This window comes from Schistocerca gregaria, chromosome 3 (genome assembly GCF_023897955.1).
Source record: "Schistocerca gregaria isolate iqSchGreg1 chromosome 3, iqSchGreg1.2, whole genome shotgun sequence".
Classification (NCBI taxonomy): Eukaryota; Metazoa; Arthropoda; class Insecta; order Orthoptera; family Acrididae; genus Schistocerca; species Schistocerca gregaria.
In genome coordinates, this window is record NC_064922.1 from 734,714,850 (window position 1) to 734,730,466 (window position 15,617).

At 36.1% G+C, this 15,617-nt stretch overlaps 1 protein-coding gene across 2 annotated transcripts in view; it reads left to right on the plus strand.

Moving 5' to 3' along the window:
* Positions 1–15,617, plus strand: part of LOC126353779 (translation factor GUF1 homolog, mitochondrial) — a 153,150-nt gene that overhangs the window by 93,848 nt on the left and 43,685 nt on the right. For both annotated transcript variants that reach the window (XM_050002865.1, XM_050002864.1), the window contains exon 6: positions 2,478–2,615. In XM_050002865.1, the coding sequence (XP_049858822.1) occupies positions 2,478–2,615 (138 nt within the window). The remainder of the gene's footprint in view (positions 1–2,477; positions 2,616–15,617) is intronic.

The window sequence follows — 15,617 nt, forward strand, 5'->3', positions numbered from 1 at the left end:
ATTTGCCATTAGACTGATATTTGGATGTGGCAGGATTGAGATACACATTGTAGTTAGCATTATGGAAGGCTACTAGAGTAATGTTTATTTTTGTTGATAACATACTTATTTGTATATTAATTGTTAAAGGAATTTATTTTATGACATTTAATGCAGCCAAACTTTGTAGTTGACAAAACTTCTATTTGAAAACATATATTTATTTCTTCTTTTCTTTTAAGTCACATGAAAAATTTGTTACTGTTTTTGAAATAAAACACTTTTTTGAAATGCAACATTAATTGTAAGTATGAACTGTTTCAAAATTTTTGTAAGGAATGATGTTAGGCCAAAGCAGTTGGAAAAAGTAATCACTGTAAGGCAGCAGTTGTGACCAGTGTGTGAGCTGTTGAAAGTGAAAATTGTTAGTAACCAAGGAAATTATGTAACATGGATGTCAAAATTTATTCAAAAGTATGAGGCCTATTCCATCTCATGCATATAACTGACAAAAGGAAAATTAAAGACTTTTGCTGCAAAGACTGAAAGAGTATCCCAATCAACAATCATCATTAGCATCGATCCTTTGAAGTTAAGTATACAAGAAATCATGTCACATTACTTGTTTCATAACTTTTAAAATATCACAGTAATCTCATTTATTTACTTGAAAAACTGCAATTTCTGACTAAAATTTTTTGTGGCAATTTCTTGTATATATTTAAACCAGGAGGAATACACCAGTTAGGGGTCCATGAAGGTTATGATGCTCATGATGTTCAGAGACAAGTGTTCAAACTGCCTTGTGATGAATATTGTTTTAGATCTGGTACCAAAAACAGCATCTGTTTACAACAATGCACAACTAGCATCTGTGTGGTGATTATTGTCTAACACGACCTGGTATTGTTCATAACTATCTGATTGGGTTGTATCTTCTGCCTAACACCCTTACCATATCTTTCTCTTTGAAGAACTACCAAAAATGTTGAAGCAGTCAGGCTACGGTTATGATTTCAGTATGACAAGGTCCCACCACAATTTTTCATTGATGTCTGAGAAGATTTAGTTAATCGTGTTCCCAGTTGTTCGACTGGGAGGGGTGGACCAGTACCATGGTCACTACGTTTTCCTGGCCTCACTCCTATATAGTTGTTTTAGTGAGGAGAATGAAACATTTGATATATGAGATAACAATAGCTACGCAAGATGAGCTGGTTGCCCTTTTGGTTAAAGATGCAGACGTTATTTGTAAAACATCTGGTTGTTTTGAGTGCTTTATACAATCATTAGCATGCAGATGCCAATTGTACATCCATGTAAATTGATGACATTTTCAGCAACATCACTAAAACAATATTTATCACAGGACAGTTTGAAAACGGTTTCTGATCATCCTCCATGAACCCCTGGTGGGGAATCTGAGTACTTGTAGTATTTTTGTCACATAGAAAAAGAGTTTCATTTTATCTCTTCTAAGCACAAAAATTTTGTATACATAATTTTTTTACACCCTGTATATCTCGTGTAGGGATCACGAAATACAAGAGAGATTATCGTGCTTAATGAAGCGTACAGGCAGTCCCTTTACCCCTCACTCAAAACAAGATTCAAATAGCACATAAAACCACTAATGCCAATACAAAATACCCTCTGACATGCAATGTACAGTGGCTTCTGGAACATGTGTGTAGATGCAAATGTAAATTAATTGCATAACTGTGCCCAGTTGCTAAGAACTTCTTCCAGAATATTGCTGTTAGCTACACTGGTATCATTTTGGGTTGATTGCTTCAGAGCCGGCCGCAGTGGTCTCGTGGTTCTAGGCGCTCAGTCCGGAGCCGCGGGACTGCTACGGTCGCTGCCTCGGGCATGGATGTGTGTGATGTCCTTAGGTTAGTTAGGTTTAAGTAGTTCTAAGTTCTAGGGGACCGATGACCTAGATGTTAAGTCCCATAGTGCTCAGAGCCATTTGAACCATTTTTTTGATTGTTTCAGTGTATCTTGAAATGTATCTCATTAAGTTTATTGTTCACAATTTATACCTACTGTAATTATATACAAAATGCCAAAATTAATTTATTCAAAGACAGATTGATGATATGCAAGTATTGACACTGACTCAATTCATTAATTGAAATATCTTGAGATTAGTTATCAGACCAAAAAACATATATAGGTCATCATTCATCCATAAACAAGATCAGCAAGCATTTAACAAAACAGTTAGCAAATTTCACTAAATAGAGAAAGAAAGCTGGTGATATTCTAGTGACCAGGCACTTTATTTATGAGGAAGGGGCAAAAGCAAAATACTGCAACATTTAATTGCTGATACTTGGGCTGCCCTTGTACATCTCATATTCTGTGTATTCACCAGTATAATTATTGCAGTTAAATTTCTGGTAATTGTATATAGTTTGTGCTGTTTTACTTGTTTAGAATAACAAAAAAAAAATCTTTTTGGCTCTTCATTCTAAAGCACTCTTTCATTGCAGCCAGAATAATTGGAGAAAAGAACATTAAACATTATGGAGGAGAAGAGATATTATTTTCAAATCCCTCTCACTTTCCACCTACATCAATCATAGCTGAGTTACAAGAACCAACAGTCATGGGGACAATTATAACTCCAGGTATATTTTATGTAATACTTATGATCCCAATGATAATTCTGCTGATCACAAGAAAAACCTGGACAAATGTAATTTTTATAAAATTGTTTTCAGTAACATTATTAGGCTATAAAGTTAGGCGTAGATATATTTTCTTTCGAATAGTTTGTGCCCTTGTTTCCTGCATGGGAGATCTTATGATACTGTGTGTTTCTGATATGTTTGTAATTCCCTCAAACTTTGCAGTTTGTATCCTTAATAATGATCTGGATGTTCGTTTTCTTTTTGTAGTTGTTGTTGTTGTTGTGGTCTTCAGTCCTGAGACTGGTTTGATGCAGCTCTCCATGCTACTCTATCCTGTGCAACCTTCTTCATCTCCCAGTACCTACTGCAACCTACATCCTTCTGAATCTGCTTAGTGTATTCATCTCCTGGTCTCCCTCTACGATTTTTACCCTCCACGCTGCCCTCCAATACTAAATTTGTGATCCCTCGATGTCTCAGAACATGTCCTACCAACCGATCCCTTCTTCTAGTCAATTTGTGCCACGAACTTCTCTTCTCCCCAATCCTATTCAATACTTCCTCATTAGTTATGTGATCTACTCATCTAATCTTCAGCATTCTTCTGTAGCACCACATTTCGAAAGCTTCTATCCGCTTCTTGTCCAAACTAGTTATCGTCCATGTTTCACTTCCATAAATGGCTACGCACCATACAAATTGTTTCAGAAACGACTTCCTGACCCTTAAATCTATACTCGATGTGAACAAATTTTTCTTCTTCAGAAACGCTTTCCTTGCCATTGCCAATCTACATTTTATATCCACTCTGCTTCAACCATCATCTGTTATTTTGCTCCCCAAATAGCAAAACCCCTTTACTACTTTAAGTGTGTCATTTCCTAATCTAATTCCCTCAGCATCACCTGATTTAATTCGACTACATTCCATTATCCTCGTTTTGCTTTTATTGATGTTCATCTTATACCTCCCTTTCAAGACACTGTCCATTCCGTTCAACTGCTCTTTCAAGTCCTTTGCTGTCTCTGACAGAATTACAATGTCGTTGGCGAACCTCAAAGTTTTTGTAGTTATTTAAGCTTATTTTTGAATCTATTATAAGTGAGTTTTACATTGTAAAGCCAATGATTTGCTTGACATGTGCTGCAGTGCACTGCATGATTTTTACTTTCATTTTTCAAGTATGTTTATTAAGAGTGTGCATCTGCATAGTTCACTAATGCCCTATCTCAGTGGTCATATTCATTGAAATGTTAAGTGAAGGGGTTGAAGGGGAACAGTGACAAAACGTTTCACATGGGGCCAAAGCATCATTACAGAGCTCTTGTGCTTCGATGAAGAAGAGAATGTGACTATTCCTTTATTTCCATAAAGCCTAATTAAGAAGATTGACACTGTTGAGAATGCCTCCTAAGATGAACAGTGAGCAGTGAATGGCTGTTTGTTTCACCTACATTTCACTTAAACAAAGCTCTCTGTGTGCAGTATTGGATGACTTTGCCTATTCCATTGAATGCATAATAGCAATTATTGCTCTGTGGTTCAAGTCATAGACCTTGCTCAATACTTTCTTGCCATTTCACTGAGTTAAGTGTTACCACACTTTTATCACTCTCACTGCACCAGCTGCCTCCTCTTCCCAGCATATGTTTGTATGATATGTACGACACTGCTATAGTGACAATATAGTCACCTTTTTTTCTGCAACAGATATGCTTACAGAGAAATGTCAATGATAATGTTAAATTAATTAGAGTAATTGAATCAAAAGGAAGACTCATTTCAGGAAACTATATAATTGCAAGGAGGCACAACAGCTGGCCATTACTTAAATTCAGCAAACAAAAGTTTTTGTTTCTCCTCAGTTCTTGTAACATGTGGGTCTGCCAACCCTGGGGCTTCAATAACCTGTCACTCCTTCCCAGTCTTTCCAAACATATCTCTCATACCTCCCTTAGGATTGAAGTAATAGCTCTAAAAGCTAGAATTAGTATTTCCTCTCTTAAAAGTGTATTCAAAATTCTGGAATTTTACCTACTGCTAGTAAGTACTGGGCATTAATTAGAGTAAATATGTTGACAGACATGTAAGCAATCCTCACTTGCTGTTCATGGATGTAATGAGTAGAATACTTCCATTACAGTGTAAGCCACACTGTCGTAAGGCAACCAATATTAATTAACTTAATAAAGTGCAGAAGCTGTAGAAATTAGGAATAATAAGGTCAGTAAATACTGAAATAAAATTTTTTGAGGCAATGAATATAATAAATTCCTACATAAAACGCGTCCGGCCATCCTGATTTAGGTTTTCCGTGATTTCCCTAAATCTCTCCAGGCATATGCTGGGATGATTCCTTTGAAAGGGCACGGCCGTCTTCCTTCCTCTTCATTTCCTAATTTGATGAGACCATTGACCTCACTGTCTGGTCTCCTCCCCCAAAAACAACCCAGCCCAACAACCCACATAAAACAGATTCAGGTAACTCAGAAAGAGACAGAGCTTCAAAACAATTTTCTCCATTTCGGCATTCACTAGCTTTATTACACTAATCAACGTTATGCTCTGTGAATTGTTACATGATGAGACTGAAAATGTGTGAATAACAAGTTTGACAAATTGTAAGTGTAATGTTTGTCAGATGCTGAATTTGTCTGTATCTTCTCAATATCAATTTACAAAGTAGCACAAAAACATCCAAAAAGTAAGCTGATCTTTACCCAAGTTCACAATTAATGTAATAATACAGTCAGCATAAATAAATGTATCATATTGTACATAAATGAGTGGAAGAATCCATTAATGTTCAGTTTCATGACTGTCAATCAGTTTTGGAAACATTAGGAATCAGAATATGTATAAATGTATATGCAAAGTGACATAAAACAACCCTGTTAAACTAGTTATAGGGGAAGCAAATACCAGACTGAGATTCACAGGAAGAATTCTAAGGAAATCACTCACCTGTAGTGGAATTATGTATGGAGCATAGAAACCCGTAACAGAAAACAGTATCACACTAGCTTTTTAACTCTTTTATATATATTTATATATAAAAAAACAGAAAGAAACTTCCACATGGGAAAAATATATTAAAAACAAAGATTCCAAGACTTACCGAGCGGGAAAGCGCCGGCAGACAGGCACATGAACAAAACACACAAACACACACACAGAATTACGAGCTTTCGCAACTGGCAGTTGCTTCGTCAGGAAAGAGGGAAGGAGAGGGAAAAATGAAAGGATGTGGGTTTTTAGGGGAGCGGAAAGACTTCCCTTAGGGGAAAAAAAAGGACAGGTGTACACTCGCACACACACACACACACACATATATCCATCCGCACATACACAGACACAAGCAGACAATATATTTTTCCCATGTGGAAGTTTCTTTCTGTTTTCACACACTCAAACACAAAAGCACACGGACGCTAAAACATACATTGCTGCAAACACAGCAAGAATGAATATTGATTATTAATAATTAAAAGCAATTACCTGGGCTGCTGAAAGTGGGGAAATAGTAGGGAAGGACGCACAAGGCAAGGAGGGGAGAAAGGGATAGAGTGAGACAAGTCTTTCTACAGACGATTCTCCCATAGAAGGAATCTCTGCTCCTAAACTATTGTCCGTAATCTCTCATCCTACATTCAAGGCACAGATCACTTCCTTCACTACCTTTACACAGTTCCTGTCATGTTACTCATGTTGGTCACTGTGGAAGTGACATCCTTGTACGGGAACATCCCCCAGCTAGATAACCTTATGATCATTAGAACCTACGTTTACCAACATCCTCCTGATTATCTCACTTTAAAAGGACACATCTTTAAACAAATCCAAGGTACTACCATAGGTTCTCGCATGGACCCATCCTACACTACTGAGCGAAATGGAGGTTAGCACACTGGACTCTGTTATCTTACCCTCCCACACATCACTATTAAATTCACTGTCTTAGTATCTTCACTATTTTCAAAACTTCGAGAGGTGTAAGATATACAAAATAATAATTTTCTTTATTTATCTTCATTATCTCATTGTTGTCGATAATAGCTCAAAGTCTTGTCTTAATAACTGATGAAGATTTGCCTGTTGCTATTAGTATCTTTTTATTTTTATCCCATTCTTCTGTTCCACACTGATTTCACAATCTCCATTTTTGTCACACACAGTGTGGGGCGGCGGGTGGAAATTTTTGTATTGAAATGTTTTGTAATGTACAAAAGACGCGTTTCCCGGCCGAGTAGCAACATATGTGGTGCGGCAGGTGGAATTAATTGTTAATGAAATGTTCCTATGATTTATTTAATGCTGTTGTTTGCCGTTCTCAACACTAGCTCTCTAACTACAATATTGGCAACCAGAAAGTGATTAGCAAAACGTGAAGCCTGTAATTAGAATTCCTAGTGCCCACTTCAACTGAGAAATACACTTATAGCTACAGCTTATAGCTCTGAGGAATTAGGAGATTGTCTGGGATTCATAATCAAAAATGATTCACTCTAAAATGTTCACTATATTCCGAAAGTCACAGACCAAAAAGAATCCACACAATCCAACTACCAGAGCAGTTCAGAGTCTAATGCGCTGATGCAACTATAACTGTTCAAATTAAATGTTTAAGTGAATGCTCGCCATAATTTGATGATAATGTTCATCAAACTCCATGCTAAATAATGGTAGAAAGTCTGTCTTGCGGCGGCACATAAAAATACGACATACGCAAACTGAAGATAGATCATTAAAGTCATCCCAGCATTAACACTTCACTCGAAATTGATTTCATGGTTACGCTTATCCCGAGTAACTTATTACGGCATCCAAGGCTGTTTATAGCAATGATACCGACGCGACGCGACTCCTGGCACAGATGGTGTGTTAATCAGCGTCTGGAGAGAACTGGGGCGTTTCTTTCTCACGCGGCATTCTTATATATAAAGCCATGGTGCGGACGGCTAAGGGAATGCCTGATTAAATCCGCTGTCCTGACTAGCTGCTGGGCTAGTAATGCACCACTTTAAGTTATCGAATAAATCATTGCTTCATTTGCTGATGGCCAATGAAGCTCTCAATTTAAATGTGCAATCAGCACACAGATAAGTAATCATAATAAAAGTCTGACGTGGCTCAGTCCAATATTTTGGGCGAGAGAATTAATTTAATTACACTACACGCAGTAGACGAGCTCTGAATTTGCCCTTTGGAGATACTCTATCGCTATAGTTTTATAGTTATTCAGTTGAAACTTCTCACATCTTTATGATTATAGCGGATCTCCATTCTACTTAAATTTAAACATCCTAGCTTTATTTATTCACGAACTTAATCTATCTTGCTTCCTTAATTTTTAAGACAAAAACCAGAAAATCATGAATTTCAACTAAAATTTTAATTTGTGAGATCCAGAATACTGTTTCTATTAAATTATTATGCAAAAGGAATCTAAATATAAATTTTTAAGTTTCTAGCTCTTTTCTGTTGTGCCAATGATTTTTACAGAAAAAGTCCAAATCTCAAAAATGGTTAAAGCTATTGAACTGATATTCAACACATACTGATTTAGTATTACTCCTGACATGCTAGCAACGTTTGAGGTTATTTACCTGATTTTTAAAGTATTGCGCAACATTTATGATGTCAGGGCTAGTTACAGTGGACTGGCTGGCACACAATGGAAAGACTGCTGTGAATTTTATACGACGTGAGTAGGCTGCTTCCCTACAACAGATTACGTTATTAGAGACAAGGTTAGCAAAATACATATGTTTCTGTCTGAGGCATGCCCACCACAACCTACATTCTGTGGTACTCCCATTATTCCAAACAGTATACAGAGCAAAAGAGTTTACAAACTTTCTTTACCAAAGAAGAATCTTCACCACATTATATCATCATTGTATAAATAAATCAGAAATAAATTTAATAATTAGAGTTAGATTGTACAATTAATATTAAGAATTTTAAGTATACCAGGAATCTCATAATTTCAAATATTGTTAAAAGAAGAGTAATTTTAACTGTTAGTACATACTGGTTGTAATACATTAATTTATTTTTTATACATTTTATCCTGAAATATAATTAATTGTATACAGAATCATATTAATTTCTTTAATGGTAGAGCCGAGATAATTTTAACCTATGCACGAATCGATATTATACATGGTAGCAGATAGATGTATAGAAGTATCTTATACATGAAATATTACAGAGAACATAAGAAAAATATCTACTATAAAAATCATAATCTATACATATATTGCGATATGGCATTCAGATTTTCAGATCTGTGGAACATGCTGCCACAAGACAAACAATGCAAGTTCAAAACTACAACATTACACCACTAAACTATAGAAATAATTACAGAGACAATGGTACATAATGATTGGAGAATCAATCTCCCAATAAATAAATGTTCATTTATGCTGAATAACACTGTCTTTAGCTGTCTTGGTTAACAGTTCACAAATATCATACACAGCGCTCATTCCAGTCAACAGATGCTCGAGTATGTTACGCAGCACCCACAATCTCTTGCAAGATGAGTGGTCCAGCAGGGTACAGCCATACAGCAGTGTAGGGAGTGGGTCTGACCACGTCTTTCAGCTTCCTCCTTAGAGTTATCATCACATGCTCCAGCGGATAGGTAACTTCCTGTCTAGCATTCATATCAAATCCTCAAACATTGGTTTGTGTACTAAATGTTGTTGTTGTGGTCTTCAGTCCTGAGACTGGTTTGATGCAGCTCTCCATGCTACTCTATCCTGTGCAAGCTTCTTCATCTCCCAGTACCTACTGCAACCTACATACTTCTGAATCTGCTTAGTGTATTCATCTCCTGGTCTCCCTCTACGATTTTTACCCTCCACGCTTCCCTCCAATACTAAATTGGTGATCCCCTGATGTCTCAGAACATGTCCTACCAACCGGTCCGGTCTTCTTGTCAAGTTGTGCCACAAACTCCTCTTCTCCCCAATTCTATTCAATACCTCCTTATTAGTTATGTGATCTACCCATCTAATCTTCAGCATTCTTCTGTGGCACCACATTTCGAAAGCTTCTATTCTCTTCTTGTCTAAGCTATTTATCGTCCATTTTCACTTCCATACATGGCTACACTCCATACAAATACTTTCAGAAACAACTTCCTGACACTTAAATCAATACTCGATGTTAACAAATTTCTCTTCTTAAGAAACGCTTTCCTTGCCATTGCCAGTCCACATTTTATATCTTCTCTACTTCGTCCATCATCAGTTACTTTGCTCCCCAAATAGCAAAACCCCTTAACTACTTTAAGTGTGTCATTTCCTAATCTAATTCCTTCAGCATCACCCGACTCAATTCGACTACATTCCATTATCCTCGTTTTGCTTGTGTTGATGTTCATCTTATATCCTCCTTTCAAGACACTGTCCATTCCGTTCAACTGCTCTTCCAAGTCCATTGCTGTCTCTGACAGAATTACAATGTCATCGACGAACCTCAAAGTTTTTGTTTCTTCTCCATGGATTGTAATACCTACTCTGAATTTTTCTTTTGTTTCTTTTACTGCTTGCTCAATATACAGATTGAATAACATCGGGGATAGACTACAACCCTGTCTCACTCCCTTCCGAACCACTGCTTCCCTTTCATACCCCTCGACTCTTATAACTGCCATCTGGTTTCTGTACAAATTGTAAATAGCCTTTCGCTCCCTGTATTTTACACCTGCCACCTTCAGAATTTGAAAGAGAGTATTCCAGTCAACATCGTCAAAAGCTTTCTACAGGTCTACAAATGCTAGAAACCTAGGTTTGTCTTTCCTTAATCTTTCTTCTAAAATAAGTCGTAGGGTCAGTATTGCCTCACGTGTTCCAACATTTCGACGGAATCCAAACTGATCTTCCCCGAGGTCGGCTTCTATCAGTTTTTCCATTTGTCTGTAAAGAATCCACGTTAGTACTTTGCAGCTGTGACTTATTAAACTGACAGTTCGGTCATTTTCATATCTGTCAACGCCTGCTTTCTTTGGGATTGGAATTATTATATTCTTCTTGAAGTTTGAGGGTATTTCGCCTGTCTCATACATTTTGCTCACCAGATGGTAGAGTTTTGTCAGGACTGGCTCTCCCAAGGTTGACAGTAGTTATAATGGAATGTTGTCTACTCCCAGGGCCTTGTTTTGACTCAAGTCTTTCAGTGCTCTGTCAAACTCTTCGCACAGTATCATATCTCCCATTTCATCTTCATCTACATCCTCTTCCATTTCCATAATATTGTCCTCAAGTACTTCGCCCTTGTATAGGCCCTCTATATACTCCTTCCACCTTTCTGCTTTCCCTTCTTTGCTTAGAACTGAGTTTCCATCAAAGCTCTTAATATTCATGGAAGTGGTTCTCCTTTCTCCAAAGGTCTCTTTAATTTTCCTGTAGGCAGTATCTATCTTACCCCTAGTGAAATAAGCCTCTACATCCTTACATTTGTCCTCTAGCCATGCCTGCTTAGCCATTTTGCACTTCCTGTCGATATCATTTTTGAGACGTTTGTATTCCTTTTTGCCTGCTTCACTTAGTGCATTTTTATATTTTCTCCTTTCATCAATTAAATTCAGTATTTCTTCTGTTACCCAAAGCTTTCTACTAGCCCTCGTCTTTTTACCTATTTGATCCTCTGCTGCCTTCACTATTTCATCCCTAAAAGCTACCCATTCTTCTTCTACTGTATTTCTTTCCCCCAATCCTGTCAATTGTTCCCTTATGCTCTCCCTGAAACTATGTACACTCTCTGGTTCTTTCAGTTTATCCAGGTCCCATCTCCTTAAATTCCCACCTTTTTGCAGTTTCTTCAGTTTAAATCTACAGTTCATAACCAATAGATTGTGGTCAGAGTCCACATCTGCCCCTGGAAATGTCTTACATTTTAAAACCTGGTTCCTAAATCTTTGTCTTACCATTATATAATCTATCTGATACCTTTTTACTAAATATGTTGTTCTATACCTTCTTCATATCACATGAGATATGCTCTCCATCTTCATTTTACATAGTCTGTTGTATGGGATTTATGTCCGGTGCGATTAAAAAGTGTTCACATATGTAACATTAAAAATCAGAGCTAAATGCAATTTTAAAACAAAATGAACTCACATGTTGATACACACAGATATACTAAGATAGTATCCCTAATTTTTGCAGTACAAGTTATGAATATTATTCCATTTCAAAACTCTAAAAAGTTCTACTCATTTAGTCTCATGGTATATACATATTAAATTCTAAAGCACAAATCTATTAAAAAAAACAACTATGTAGTGTAACATAGGTTTTAACTCAGTCAATAGATAAGACAGAACTTCAAAAATCACATCAACTCACACACTAAATTCCAGAAAACAGAACACTGTTATACAACCTTACGAATCTACAGTTAGATTTAAACTCAGTCAATGGATAAAATAGGACTTGAGAAACTACATAATCTTACATACTAAATTCATGATGATGAAGAAAGAACAAAAAAACAAAAATTAGAAACTTATGGATCACGTCTATCAAGACTTTAGATTTCTCTTTGGCTTATGCCCAACTAGATCTCCTACTTCAAACTTAGAAAATCTACCTTTTCCATCATGTCTCTGCTTTCTACTATCCCTCTGTTTTTTCATCATCTCTCTCAGTGAATAAATAAGACAGAACTTTGAAACTACATGATCTTACATACTACATTCATGGCAAACAAAACACAATTACATAGTCTTCAAAGTCTACAAACAAAGTGAATATTTTCTTATGGACTGTGGATCATTATTCATCTATGTTCATATATCTTGTCCTCTATACTAAATGTTAACAGTATTTGACATTTCACATATTCCCTTTACTTACCAGTGGCTCCTCTTAACTTTACAATTGCAACGGACATTTCCACAAAATTCTTACTGTATTTATTCTTGTCTTCAGATATGTCACAAATTGGGCTACCTGTATCAATCACACAGTTCCCTTCCCACTGATCAATCTTAATCTTCATGTAAGGATATTCAAAATCTGAATCATCATCTCTGTTATTAGACACTTCATGTAAGAGATCACTTCCAATTTCTTCAAATGCCACATCTACAATGTTTTTGCAAGATTTTAACAACTTTACGAACATCATAGCATTCCTTTGGATTGAACACAATGAATGGATTCCATACTACAACTAACATCACTTATTACAGAAGAAACACAAAATACATTACTGTCAAAATTACATTTCCTACTTGGATCTTATTTCATTCCACCAATTTGGATACAAGTTCTGACTAACCACAGCTAACTTACTCCAGAATGCACATTTATCTACAATATCATCAATAGAGCCACAAACAAATTTCAAAAAAATTCACCTATATTCTCTAAGCTTACAGATAACCCACCTTTACTGTTTGGATCATTACTCTGCATGACATTAATGAAAGACTGCTTTGACCTGACTGGTATTCCATGGTTCACTTATATCATCACAAACATCACTTACCTTACACCAGTATTCACAAATAACTCTGAAACTTCATTATTCTTAAACTTCACAAAAACTTGATACTCATCATCATCATCATCATCATCGTCATCATCATCCTCTTCCAAAATTACTTCATCAACAACTTCATTAACAACATAACTCTCACCACTATTAAAGTCAGACACCTTACCTACATTCATTTGCAATAAGCTACCAGTCTCAGACTTACCAATCTCAGTTTTTTATCAGCTGTCATTCACGTTTATATCAAAAATACCATCTAATTCAGATCTAATGGAGACATTATTTGTTTTACATGCATCAATAACATTGTTTTTTTTACCAAGAGCAAGAGAAGAAATCATTAGTACTTACGACATCAAAATTCTCATTACTCTCACATTCTGGTTTGTGATTAGTACCTACATTATTATAATTAAACATAGTATTCCAAAAATTTTGATTAAAACATAAATTAAAAATCTGATGTTCCTTCTGTTCAACTTCAGATACTTGTGCCACATTATTAATACTGTTATTATTCTCTGCCAGGCACTTAAATGAGATTTGCAGAGTACCGATGTAGATGTTTAATTGCAAGTGTAAATTGGAGGTCCTGTACATGTGTTTCCTCATCCCAAAACTGTGGACTTTCATTAAGGCGGACCACCGCTTTCCGAATAGTTGCCTCTATGATAGTTTCTCCTACAATACTTCCCATGGTTATCCCCATTATTCCTGTTCTGCTGAGGTTCAAAATTTCTGTCTCTATTACCCTTTTGACCTTGATTGTAGTTACCACCATCTGTGTTTCTGTAGTTGTTACCATTGTGATCTCTATCATTTCGATTATTATTGTACACGTTTCTTTCTGCTGCTCTACCCAGCCTGTCTACATATTGTGAAAATTGTACTAAACAAACATCAGGTTTGTGTACTAAATCCCACTGCAACCTTTCTTGTAATCTCCTTTTTAGTGCATCAGTTAACGTCATTTCGTCAAATGGCCTGTCAAGATGTGCTAATTTCTTAAGTTGATTCTTACAAAATTCTGTCAATGTATCGTCCCTGTTCCTATCATTTGGACCATTCAAAAATTCACTTTTAATTCCCCCTTGTTCATTTTCTGACCAAAATTTATTTAAAAACATTTCTCAAGACTTTTATACGTCTCCCACTGACTTAAATTTAGATTTACCCACAGCAGAGCATCGCCTTCAAGACATCTTTTAACAAATTTAATCTTTTGGTCGTCGCTCATGCCCAACACATAACTATCCCTACAGTGGTGTAGAAAATCCACTGGATGTAAATTGTCTGATGGAAAACTTCTTATTGGAATGTTGGACCATGCATTACCATTGTTTGAATGCATATTGTTGTGAATGAAATTTTCCTGAACTACTGAAAGTTTTTGATCTAAAACATTTATATCAGTTAGCATACTGTTATCAACATTTAAAATTTTTTTTATCAACTCTGATGTCATCAACATTCTTTGTTTGTTGTGCAAATTGGGCCATGAACTCTTTTCCAAAACAATAAACTTATTTTCTAATACATCAACTTTTTCATTCACACTTTTTAATCGCTCTGACTACCCATCTTTTAGTTCTGAAACCTGATTACTCAGTTGGTCTATTTGGTATTGTACCCTGTCCATTTTGTCATCGTTTTCACTCAATTTTGCCAGAATCAGTTTTAACTGTGCTTTGTACACTTTCTCTTGGTTTAAAAATGTCTTGGCCATGTCCTACAGCTTTCCCTTCATCACCACTACCCTCATCTCTATTCATTTTCCTAGCAATTAAAGAAAAAAAACTTCGCAAATGGCTTGTACTTATCTTTTCTGATGTCCTTCATCGTAGTTGTAAAGTCATCTTTAAATTCATCCGGTCCGTTATTGTTGATGTCATATGAAATTCTTGTCACTGTTGATGCAACTTTGTTGGGCAGCTCTCTGGCCTTCTTTCTTAGGGTGAATGGAGTTTCTGTATGTATATAAAAACTGTAAATGACATATAATCATCCTGTCTTCTTCTGCAACAGACAAAACTTCGTTATCAGTCACCAAATCAAGGCTGACACCACTACTTGTAATCTTACCCTCCCACACATCACTATTAAATTCACTGCTTGAATATCTTCACTATTTCCAAAAGCTTCAAGAAGTGTACACGATGTACAAAATAATAACTTTTTACTTATCTTTGTTATCTCGTTTTTGTTGTCGTCGATGGCTCAAAGTCGTGTTGTGTCTAGGAGTACATTATTGCTGCTGAAAATTTCAATTTAGCATTGAGAGTTCTTGTTGCACTAAATAACTGATGAAGATTAGCTTGTTGCTATCAATGTCTTTTTATTTTATCCCATTATTCTATACCACACCGATGCATCTGAGGCATGTCCACCATTACCTACATTCTGCAGTATTCCCGTTATTCCAAAGAGTTTACAAAGCAAAAGGGTTTACAAACTAGCTTTACCAAAGAAGAATCTTCA